Source organism: Lagopus leucura, unplaced genomic scaffold (assembly GCF_019238085.1).
Source record: "Lagopus leucura isolate 7727_CA_CO unplaced genomic scaffold, USGS_WTPT01 Super-Scaffold_100008, whole genome shotgun sequence".
NCBI classification, from domain to species: Eukaryota; Metazoa; Chordata; class Aves; order Galliformes; family Phasianidae; genus Lagopus; species Lagopus leucura.
The window spans coordinates 26316152-26328232 of NW_024962265.1; the positions used below are offsets into that span (position 1 = coordinate 26316152).

A 12081-nucleotide genomic window follows, 5' to 3' on the forward strand; every position below is an offset into this window, starting at 1 on the left:
CATCCAGTTCTGGGGCCCTCAACACAAGAAGGAGATCGAGCTGTTGGAGCAGGTCCAGAGGAGCCATGAAGATGATCATAGAATCATAGAATGACTTGGGTTGGAAGGGACCTCAAGGATCATCAAGCTTCAACCCCCCTGCTGCATGCAGGGCCACCAACCTCCATATCTAATACTAGACTACGCTGCCCAGGGCCCATCCAACCTGGCCTTGAATACCTGAAGGGATGGGGCATCCACAGCCTCTCTGGGCAGCCTGTTCCAGCACCTCACCACTCTCTGTAAAGAACTTGCCCCTGACATCCAACCTAAATCTTTCCTCCCTCAACTTAAAACCATTTCCCCTTGTCCTGCTGTTATCTACCCTTTCAAAGAGTTGATTCCCCTCCTGTCTGTAGACTTCCTTTAGGTACTGAAAGGCTGCAATGAGGTCATCCCACAGCCTTCTCTTCTCCAGGCTGAACAAGCCCAGCTCCCTCAGCAAATCTTCCTAGGGGAGGTGCTCCAGCCCTCTGATCATCCTTGTGGCCCTCCTCTGAACCCTCTCCAACAGCTCTCTGGCTTTATAGTACTTGGGGCCCCAGACCTGGACACAGTACTCCAGATGGGGCCTCACAAAGGCACCCGGGATACCATTTGCTTTCTGAGCTTTAAGAGCACACTGCTGGTTCATGTTGAGTTTTTCATCCACCATCAGAGCGTTGGAGCCCTTCCCTACAAGGACAGGCTGAGAGAACTGGGGCCCTGAAGGGGGCCTACAGACAAGCTGGGGAAGGACTTTTTATAAGGGCACGTAGTGACAAGACAAGGGGAAATTGTTTTAAATTGGGTAGGTTTAGACTAGGTATTAGGAAGAAATAATTTACTGTGAGGGTGGTGAGATACTGGAACAGGTTGCCCAGTGAGGTTGTGGATGCCACTGCTTAGAAACATTCAAGACCAGACTGGATGAGGCTTTGAACAACCTGGTCTAAGGGGAAGTGTCCCTGCCTATAGCAGGGAGTTGGAACCTTCTGTTTTCGCAGGCTCTCTGTGAATACAAAATCTATCTGTGCAAACTGATTTTTTTTCAAATTTTGTTTCCAAATACTTATTACAAAAGTTTTATTAATTTATTTTCCTCTCCCTGCTAATGATTTCCTGATCATAATAGAGGAGGAGGTTATTTGGGAGTGTGAGACTGTGTGTGATCTGAAAAGGAGTCACTGACTGACATTTGCCATATTATTTTCTTGACATTTGTGAGGTAAACATGTCAGCAGAATTAACTTTCAAATTCCTTTCACCTTTCTCAGAGAAATTCAATTTTGTACATGGAATCTGTGAAGGTACAAAACTTTATCACAATCTACTGTTCTATATTCAAGAAGGGAAGAGAAAATTGAATATTTTTCAGCTATTGTTTGACTTTATCACTGCTGGAATGTATTAATTTAGTAGTCTTCAGAATGTCTAATCAGACAGAACAGAACTAATGGCCAACTTTTCTGAACCTGTATCTTAAAACACACTTTCACTAAAATACGTTCTCATATGGCACATGATAAAATAAATTATTAGTGAGAGAAAGCATTATGAAATCATAAAACAAATGCGTTTTTTGTCTAGACTGTAAAATGTCATAAAGAAATAACAAAACCAGAAAGGGTTGCATTGTAATAAATATGTTTTTTATAGTAGCAATTGAATTATTACAAACCTACTTTTTGTGTTTAAGAAATTCCTGAAGAAAGACGAAAATTAGAGTCTCTTCTTCTGCAAATAGGCTACTATTTTGTCTACTGCTAATGAAAGCCCAGGTAGAACTTCCATTAGAGTTTAGTTCTGGCAACCTCATCTTTTCAGCTTCTTCTGGATCTGTTTGAAAAAGCAGCGGGTGGATTTTGTGATTTGTAAAGTAAATTATTATTTTTATTTAATCAATCTTTGAGGATTCCTTGTTCATTGAGTATTTCATGATCATCAGGCTATTAATTAGCTTGTCCCCATAACATCCTCACAGACACATGCGCAAAAAAGAACCTCCCCCCAGAAATAGTGGGGGACCAGCCCTGATCAGCACTGTTGCACAGTTCAGCTGAATTTCCTGGTGACAGTGATTCTCTCTCTTCAGCTTGCATTCTTCAGTTTTAGAGCACACTCGTGTCTGCTTTGGGGGCTGACACTGAAATGTGGTGAGCAGCTGGAGGCAACAAACTAGATCAAAAGACTGTTTCTGCCTGTGGACAGATGTAGTTAACCCAGTACAAGATAAAAGTTATCCATAGTCCAGTGTGTAAATGCTTCATCATAATAGTAATTCAGAGTCCTTGTTAAATTAGCTCCCTGAATGAATGTTTACAGAATAACAGATCCTATCTGAAAGAAAACGAAAGTGTATAGTAGAAGGCAGACAGTAATTGTGAAAATGACAGCTACTCAAGAACTAAGTACAGGCATTTTGCATACTCCAAACCTCAGCTTTTAGGACTCCTCTATAGCATGTCATTTTTGTAATATCAGAGCATGCTGAGGCGTATGGAGAACACTTTGAATCATCAATGTCATTTTTTGGCGGCAGTTGGCTTTCTCCTAGACATTTCCTGTTTAACTCATCCCTACCCCGAGACATAAGCATTGCTGGAATCCAAGCTGTGAGTCTGAGCTCTGGTTAGATATACCAGGTTAGTTTTGATGAGAACGTAATGCTGACCTGAAAGGAAATCACTCTTGATGCAATATCTTTGTGTGGTTACAACATATGTCTACTAGTGTTTACCTAACATTAAGTCTTGTGTTTCAAAGAACCGTTACTACAGAGATGAAAATAAGAACTACTTAATTATATCTGAAAAGTATTTTATTCTCTGTTATGATGTGATTTCTACCAAAACAATGTAGTAAACAAGTCCGGATGGTGCAACTAACTCATGCACAATCGTTATGTATTTTCACTTGTGAAGAGCATTCTTGCATGTCCAAAGGACTTCAATGCATTTTTCTCTTTTTAAGAAAGTGTTGGATGGTGTGCTAGGCCAAATTCCAAAGTAATATGTGTGAATTTTCATAACAGAATGTTTTGGCTTTTTTTTTTCATCAATCATAATTTTTTAATTTTCTTTTTAGAACTATTGGATACAAAAAGAAGTACGTGAAAGTTCCACATGGGCATATTTGGGTGGAAGGTGATCACCATGGACACAGCTTTGATAGCAATGCGTTTGGCCCGGTAAGTCAATTTCCTGTGTATCATTTAAGCTTTGCAACTGAAAAGCAGTGCCTGTCTCTTGAGTAATTTGTGCAGCACAGCATGTGTGAATTCCAGGTGATTGCATTCTTACGATTGTTGTGAGAACTATTAAACATCATAAAATATCTTGGTTGGCTGAGATTGAGTTTGCTCTTAACTCTTATAAAAGAAGTAAAGACTCTTTTGAATTCCCTGTGTGGAAGAAGTAGCAGTAGAGATTTTAAACGTGTAGGGATGTAGTGGAGGAGTAGCCAGAGGGTGAGCCAGCTCCCTGTAGCTGACAGATGCTCCCTGGGGGTGTTGCCAGCAGCTGATGCAGTTTGGACTGGCTCTTCATCTTGTTTTGGTGCCAGTGCTGGGATGAAGAATTAGGAAATCATAACTGTGCTTAGGAAGAGTTAACTGTTAATTGGTCTGTCGATGAAAGTAGGGATATTTCAATTTTTTCCCCGAAATAAATATTCTTTATATAGGGACATTTTCTTATTTAATTATGTCAAAATTTAAACTGAAATATCTGTTTCTTGACTGGTAACAATGTATCTCTGTTCATCAGGAAGATGGTAAATGTTTTTCTCTGCGCTCTGCTTTCATTTTGGTTTTGGTTTTATTACGCTTTGTGTTGATTCCATTTCTTATTTTAATGTAACCTTGCATGCAGATGATAGTCACATAGTCTGGGCATTCTGTTGTGAAAATGCAAATCCTTTCTCCAGATGTGTCTTTTTGACATGTTTAAGAGAGAATTCTCTTTTAATATTATAAAAAAGCCAGTGTCTTTCACAGGGAAATTGGTAAGACTAGATTTATTTCACCTTTCATAGCCTTTTTGTGCAGAAGTTACCCCACTGATGTTAGCCGAATTAATGACAGCAAAGATCACAGGGCTGGAAGCAAGCTTGGGAGGAACAAAATTTTGAAAATTTTCTGCTGTAGGAAAAAATGAAGAGTGTACTTATAAGGCATGCTTCATGCCAGGTTCTTAACATTGCATACGTTAGGTTTTAGTTTACTGGTACACTTTCTATTCTTTCTGCAGTAGACTTGAGAGCACTTGCACAAGTGAATAAAAGCATTAAAATCACTCTCCTCAAGCCATTCAGAAAGTATACTCTTCTTAATTTTAAACCCTCTCCTCTCATAAGACTGAAGCTGTCATAAGGAACTCCAAAATGATGAGACACAAACCTTTGTTCTCAATTTGTTGAAACATGTTATCTTGAGAAATAAGGTTAAATGCAATGTGCGTTGAGTCCCAATTTGCAAAAAACGTATATATATATTTTAGGATCAAAATTTTCAGTAAAAATAGTGTATTGTTGGTTATATTGTATGTCTACAATTTTTTAGATTTCTTGTAGGCTTGAAATCCATCTATAGTGTAGATAGTTTGACAGTAAGGTTTTGTAGATAGATGTGCTTAATGACTTAAATGGGCATAGAAGGAAATTATGAAAAAACAGCTTGTGAACAGATGTTAGAAATATTTTTTCTCTTGCAGAATAGCAACATACGTGGTGGCCTAATGGGTTAAGTTGATAAATCAACAACCATGAGATCATTCAAGATCTAAATTAGATGCACCTTTAGAGATTCTGAAGGTTTTCTGAAATGTAAAATCTTGGCAGATTGTATTATCTTTAGTTAGCTTTCCAAAATGTTATAAAATGAATTCTATTACTTCTTATTATTGCATTATTTTTATAGGACTAAAATTGGAAAGTAAAGGTGTAGATAGACATTTTCATGATGTGTGTAAATATAATTAAAATGTGTAAAGTAAGATTTGCAAAGATTTAGTATTAGTGGTATAAAATTTATACTGTAACTGACGTTACAAAAATAACAGGACATCTGAACTAGACATGTTGACTCTATTAATGATTTAAATATTAATTACAAAATATTAATAATTGTGATCATTGTACATTGTCTTTGAAAAAAAAAGTTTCTTTGTGCAGTACAGAATGGCAGATGTTATATAGTACTATTGCTCTGATACTGCTGTGTTTCAGGCTTGGAAATATGTCATGTCAACCACTCATAATGCTGAAAATGGCTGTTTTGAATAACACCCAATAAATATTCAAAGAACTTCTAACTATTATTTAGAGATTAAAAATTTTTCAATTTATTTCAATTATCTGAACTAGAATAGTGATTCCTGTTCAGTTTACTCTTACTGTTTTCAAATTCTTATAGAATGAAGTCAAGCTTTTATGACACTTGCTTAACATTGTTTAAATGCTACAGAAGTATAAGAATGCATAGTTTACACAATCATGGTGCTCCCATTAAAAGTTACACATTCTTCTTTTCAGTTCTTGTAATGATGACATTTTGGAGCCTTTTTCCTGTGAGGCTGTAGTTCAACATTATAGGACCTATTTTCTTAGATCAGAAATGTAGAAGCCACAGTATGTAAAGTACTGACCTTCTGTTGAACTCCTCTGCTGCTTCAAATATCTTGAAAATTTTAAGTGATTATCTTGGTAGTGAGAAGCTTTATACCAGGTCAGATATTGTCTTTGCTTACACAGCTAGCATAGTGCCAACACAGTAACAATTGATAATCTCAATCTGATACTGTGGCTAATTGAAGGGAAAAGTCATTAAAATTGTACTTCATCCAAATCCAAGGTGTAGAGCTGGTAGCCAGCAGTGGCATTTTAACACAGTTATGCAACCAATAGGTAAGGGTCCCTAAGAAACAGGTGTAAACAGGTGCATACAGTAACCAGTAGGTACTGCTGGATGTAGATATATGCAGTGGATAGCACTCTTGGAATAAGGAGAAGGGAGGGGAGGGGAGGAGAGGGGAGGGGAGGAAAAAGGAAAGGAAGGAAAAAGAAAAGGAAGGAAAAAGAAAAGGAAGGAAAAAGAAAAGGAAAGGCATAGAACTCATTTTATTTAATGGGGATTTGTTTGGTGAATGTAATGCTCTTACTGCTACATATCTGTGTCTCCAGAGGCCTCCAAAATGAGGATATGAAGGAACTTTAAAAGCCTGGGGTTTGAAGTCAGTGGCAGTCTTTCACCTGACTTGTAAAGGGCCTGAACAAAAGCTCTTTAAAGTCAATGAGAGATTTCTATTGGCTTTAATGGCTTTGGATAAGACTGTGAATTAAGCTTCACAATCCAGTGTAAGGATAGAAATGCTATTATCCTCCTTATCTTCCTGGGAAACTTGAGATACAGGTAGGTTAAGTACGTTGTCATAAAATACTTTTTTGGCTCAGTCAGGTCCCCTTGCAAGCCCTTCCCATTAGAAAATACATCTATTTACTCTCCAAAGTAAATCCTGTTGAACTTGAGCCTGGCTTTTTGTTTAACAGAAGTTTTATGTTCATAAGCTTCAAATGAGTAAATTGCTTTTAGTCAGCATTACTGTAAAGGCTTTATTTATGATTCTCCATAAAAACAATTCTCTACTGCAAGTTCATGCAATAAACTATCTGAAAAACATTCTTGCCTGTTTACCTATTATTTCTTCTTTCAGCACCACAAACCTGTAGACTGTGACTAGAAAACTGTATAGAAAATAATGACATTTAAGATAAGTGAACAGACTGAGTTTGTTAGTTATTTTAATTGGCTTTGAAAAGAATATCGTCTCTTCTGGATATAAGACAAAAATGATTTATTTGTTAACCACCAATGGGAAATTTGCTATAATTCAGTAGCAGAATGTGGCCTGCTAGAATTATAGCCTTAAACTGATCAACATTTCCTATATGTGACTAAATAGTGAAAATAAGTTATCTAAAACTGAAAGCCTTAAATTAATGCAAAGTTTGGTGGGTGACTACTAAAAATTAAATATTTGAACCTTGAGATCTGCACCCTATGAGAGTAACCCACATACTTTCTCTTCTTTTGAAAGAGGATTGTTGAAGGAAGAAGCAAAATCTTTGTGCTTTTCTGGATTACTTATATAATAGTAAACACAGAATGCTACATACTCTAAAAGTGCAAATCACCTTGGTGATGCTCTTGCCATCTGCTCAGGCTTTCATTTATGAGCTACGAACTAGTGCAAGCATCACATATTCCCCTGAAGTGGCAAGAGGTGGGAAGAGTTTAACAGTTTACAGCAACATTCTGCAGATCACTGTGCTATAATTGGAAATTAAACTGTGTGGGCAGGGCACACTTCCTGTAGGGAATTCTGCCAGGTCTCAAAATACTTAGTGACCCTATTTGTGTCCTTATACTCCAACCAGCCATTCTGAGAGGGTTAAAATAACTTCAATAGCAGAGTGATGGCCTTTGTCCCAGTCTCTTTTTTTCTTCCTTTAGATCAAAGTCAAACCTTGAGAAATAAAGTGTAATTTTTGCAAACAAAACAGAAACCACAACCAAAACACCTATCATGCTTACACAGATAAAGCTAATGTAGGTGAGTGTAATAATGGCACAGTAATGAGTGAAGACTGAGAATGTCTCTGGGGGCTTAGATACTTAATTTACTAGCCGGTGTGGCAGCTTCTACTTTCTGTTTGTTGCTTCTGTGACCAATACTTCCATCTTCATTTTGCTGTATAAATGGAACCTTGGAGAGTAGCATAACTGTTACGGGATCTATGACATCTCTATTTCTCAGATACTGAAAAAGAAATGAAGCTGTATTAAAACAATGTGTGCAATGCAAATATTCAGTCAATGACATTCCATTATATTCATCCTTGGCCACAGGCAAAAATAAAATAGTTAAAACTGTTTACAGCCAAAGAAAAGACTTTTCATATGGAGCATGAAGTTACCAGTAGTAAATAGCATGCATGCACAGCTTGAACGTGTAAAAGTCTATGATGAATAAAATGGATAGGACATTAAGTGTTATGGTTGATGATAAATAAACCTCGAAGGATATATATGCTTGTCCCTTATGAGATAATATTATACAAGATTCAAATTGAGGTGGTGGCTTGCATGTTGAGAATGACAATTCACTCCAGGAGCTGCTGAAGGGGAGCTCTGATAATAAGATTGTGTGGCCTCACTGTCCATTAAATTATCATGACTAACTAAATTTGCAGAATAGAGAATAAAAGGTTCTGTATGACTGTCCTAATTCTTCTTGAAAGCAAAATATTTAGCCTGAGCGTAGTCCAAATTAGTGCATAAAAATTAATCTTTCCAGAAGCCTGGCTATCATCAATCCAAACAGAGCTTTATTTTTGTACTTTGTATACCTGAATGAAACTTTCCTGACTATTTGCTCAGAAAGCTTTTAGTTTTTGCTACTCAATTAATGTAAATAGGGTATTAGATATGCTATTTTCTTGAAGTATGTTGAGAAGAGAGAATATTTTAAATGCTTGTAACTAAAAGCTCTCAAGTCTACACTATTTCGTGGTAATGAAATACTCATGAGGACTGGCAATGTATCTGAAAGTTTGGACTTTTATCTTAGTTATATCAAATCCTAAACATTTTATGCATGCTAACCAGTTTTCTTTACTAACGTACTTAGAATTTTACCATTATTTACCATTCTGCCATGTAAAAAGTTTTAGTTATCCTACTTATGGAACAGAATTTATATAATAACCTCAATTACAAATAATTATTAATACAAATAATCGGCAAATATTTTTGAGTGCAAGTGGATTTAAATGCTTTTCCAGCCACAGTGAAAAGAATGGTTGGATAAACAGCAGGCATTTGTATTTGACACAATTTACTTTGGCATAAACCAAGAAAAAAAAAAAAGAAGTTGAAACAATTTTAGATTGATTTAATAAAATATTAGAAGAGATCAGAGAGCTGTCAGATTCATATCTTCATTTGTAATTAACGAATTTGAACAACTTCAAACTTAACTCAAATACAATAACTTACTGAATCCTGAATGATTGTATACCTGTACACCTTTTCCTACAATTCTCTTTCACTGAAATTGTAACTTGAAATACCGATCTTTTTTTCCTTTTTATTATATAACCAATCTGCAGAACTTACAGCATAGTTTCTTCTTTGAAATAAGTCTTCTTGAAGCAGGGAAATCAGATTGGAAGTTTTAGGAAATGTTATGTTGTAAACCTAACAGCTGTGAGATGTGTGTTACTGAAGTAAGAGTGGAAGGAAACCAACATAGGAAGTAATGTGAAGTGATAGTAAGGTCTGATGTTTCTTTCAAAAGCTGGAAATTTGAAGATGATGAATAATGGATATTGATCCAAAAAAGAAAAAAAAAATCTACTGTAGATTTTATTATTTATCAACTGTTAGAAGTTACGAAATTTTAATGATAAAAATCTGTGCAAAATCAGTCAAAAAAAAAAAAAGGAAAGAAAAGAAAAGAAAAATATTTTTAGTATTTTATGATGGTAAAATGAGTTACCAGGTATTTTCTTAGGGTCGCTCTATTGTTTTTAAGAGCTGAGTAAATGGTGCCTGCAATCACTGCTTTACAGCCATTGGATTAATGTATGTTAAGTGGTACTTATGCAATATTGCACATTGTTTGAGCTTATTAAATACTTCAATCAATGTTTCCGGAGTTATTGTTCGTAGAATATAGCTTTGACTTTGTAGAGAGAGGAAACAGAAGAACTCCAAGCCTTCCCAATTTTACTTTTCAGATCTCTTTAGTGAGCTCTGTTTCCTCACACTAAAAGTACTACTTATGCCATCCTCCCCTTCGCTATCACCCCCCTCCAAAAAAGAAGTCAAACAACAAAGTCTAAAAATCCTAACTTTCAACCAATTGAATATTTTTAATCATTTATTCTATCTGATCATATTCAAGTATTTCCCTACTGTAGAAATTAAAATTCATGTTTAATTACAACTTATTAAAAAAAATAAATAAATAACACAGGTTTTGTAAAATTTAGTGCCAAAATTACATGCTCCTGGTTTACTCCTTAGCTGATGTGAAACTGGCATCCAACACTGAATTTTGGCCATATGCATGCTATATCTAATGAAAGCCAGAGGAAGCATATGACCAAAACAAAGTTCAGTACCCTAAAAAAGTAGAGGAATCAGAGGAAGTAACTGCCTACAAAATTCTTCGTGATTTTTTGTTGGTAGGTTATCGCAACACCTAGTGTAATAGCTACGTTCAAATTTCACAGACATAGGCAGGAAAAAAATCACACCAGAGGATGCTTTTTCATTTGTTCATTTGTCTTACAATTTTACTGAATAAATAGAGACATTCTGTTCAGATTAAAAATATTTCTTAATCTTTCATAACACTGTCAGTGTCACGAGATGCTATTTCAAATTTGCTCTTCAAAATGTTGCTAATGTAGAAGAGGATACAAGTAGAAATGCTTCTATTATTCTTTCAGACTGAATAGTACCAAAATACTTTTGGAGGGAAAGCTCCCCAGAAGATTCCTGATGCTGCAGTGTTGTATGTGTTGACTAGCTGCAAGTGCTCCCTTTTGCCAAGTACAATATACTGTTTTCATTCAGATGCGTAGATATGTAATTTTCTCTGTAACGATAAAGGACTTGAGAAACAAGTTCATATACACATGAGATCTGTACTCAAATACGCTATCAGCTCTTCTACATTTTCAGCTTTTACTCATTGTCAAAGTAACTTTGGGTGCCCTCACAAATTTACTTGCATCAGTAAAGACTTGAGGTTGCAGCTCAAAGCATTCCTTAATTAACATAAAGTCTGATTATATTTAGTGAATGGAGTCCTGTTGAGAGTACGTCCACTCTTCCTAAAGTTGTTGATAGCTATTGAAATGTTTGTAGAATCAGAGTGAAGTTTTGTTAACATCAATTTTCAAAGTACCTACTGTATTTTGAATTGAGGCCAAGGGTTCAGTAGAGCTGCAAAGCATGTAACTTTGTTAAATGACATCAGTAGATAAATTAAAAAAGATAAAAATGCTAATGAAGGACACAGTCTCTATGCCACATTGAATGGTGGAAGTTAGGAAGAAATTTTTATTCGCGCTGGATCCCACTATACCTCATACCTTTCTACATGCCTTAAAGAGAATATTCCTGCAAATATTTAATAAATATTTTTCTGATATCACAGTATCTCAATTACAATTATCAGAATTGATAAATGTGTTCATTTAAAATCGTATTTCACTCTTTCTTATATTGCAGAGGTGTTAGGAATGGTTGATATTGCTGAAATCAGCAACACTATTGTCACAGTTCAGCTTGGTTTGAGCCTAGTGTCTGTGACAAGGGGACAAAGTAACCCACAGGTCCACATCCCAGGAAAGGGTGGGAAGGAGAGAAGGGAAAAAGTATTGAGATTTCTTAGATGAGGAAAACAGTAGCCAACTAAGGGGAAAAAACTTATTTTACTAAATATGATAGTGGAATGTTAGATAATACAATATAATAGAATATGATTGGAATTGAAGCTAATAAATCAAATAAAATGAGAAAGAGTTTCCAAAACTGAACTCTTTAATGCTGTAGACAAAGTGGCCATGGAGCAAAGAGAGCAAAGAGGGCAGTCTTGTGACTCTCAGTTAGTTTTATATTTCCTTCCGAATGGAAAACAGAAATGCAAAAATGAAGTTTTCTTGCAGTTGTAGTTTTGCCAGAAACTGGAAATATTGGCAATCCACAGAGCGGCAGCATTAACGCTTTAACTCCCAGTACACTTCAGGATCCTATGTTGTAGAATGCCAATGAAAAACCATCAAACTATGACAACTATTAGCTCCAGTGGTACTTTCATGTCCAAGAAACAGATCTTCATATGTAATTTAGAAACTTTTTTTTTTTTTTAAATTGTCATTAAACAGTAGACATCTTGGTTGCCAGTTACAGAGATACCTTCTTCACCATGCAGAACACAGTATGAGCCTATTAACCTTGGGAGAAATGGGACTCAGCACTTTCCAAGACAG

The 12081-nt window shown here is 35.9% G+C and overlaps 1 protein-coding gene across 1 annotated transcript in view; it reads left to right on the top strand.

Annotated features, from left to right (window-relative positions):
* Nucleotides 1-12081, top strand: part of IMMP2L (inner mitochondrial membrane peptidase subunit 2) — a 447967-nt gene that overhangs the window by 351382 nt on the left and 84504 nt on the right. The window contains exon 5 of the mRNA XM_042872917.1: nt 3106-3208. Within this exon, the coding sequence (XP_042728851.1) occupies nt 3106-3208 (103 nt within the window). The remainder of the gene's footprint in view (nt 1-3105; nt 3209-12081) is intronic.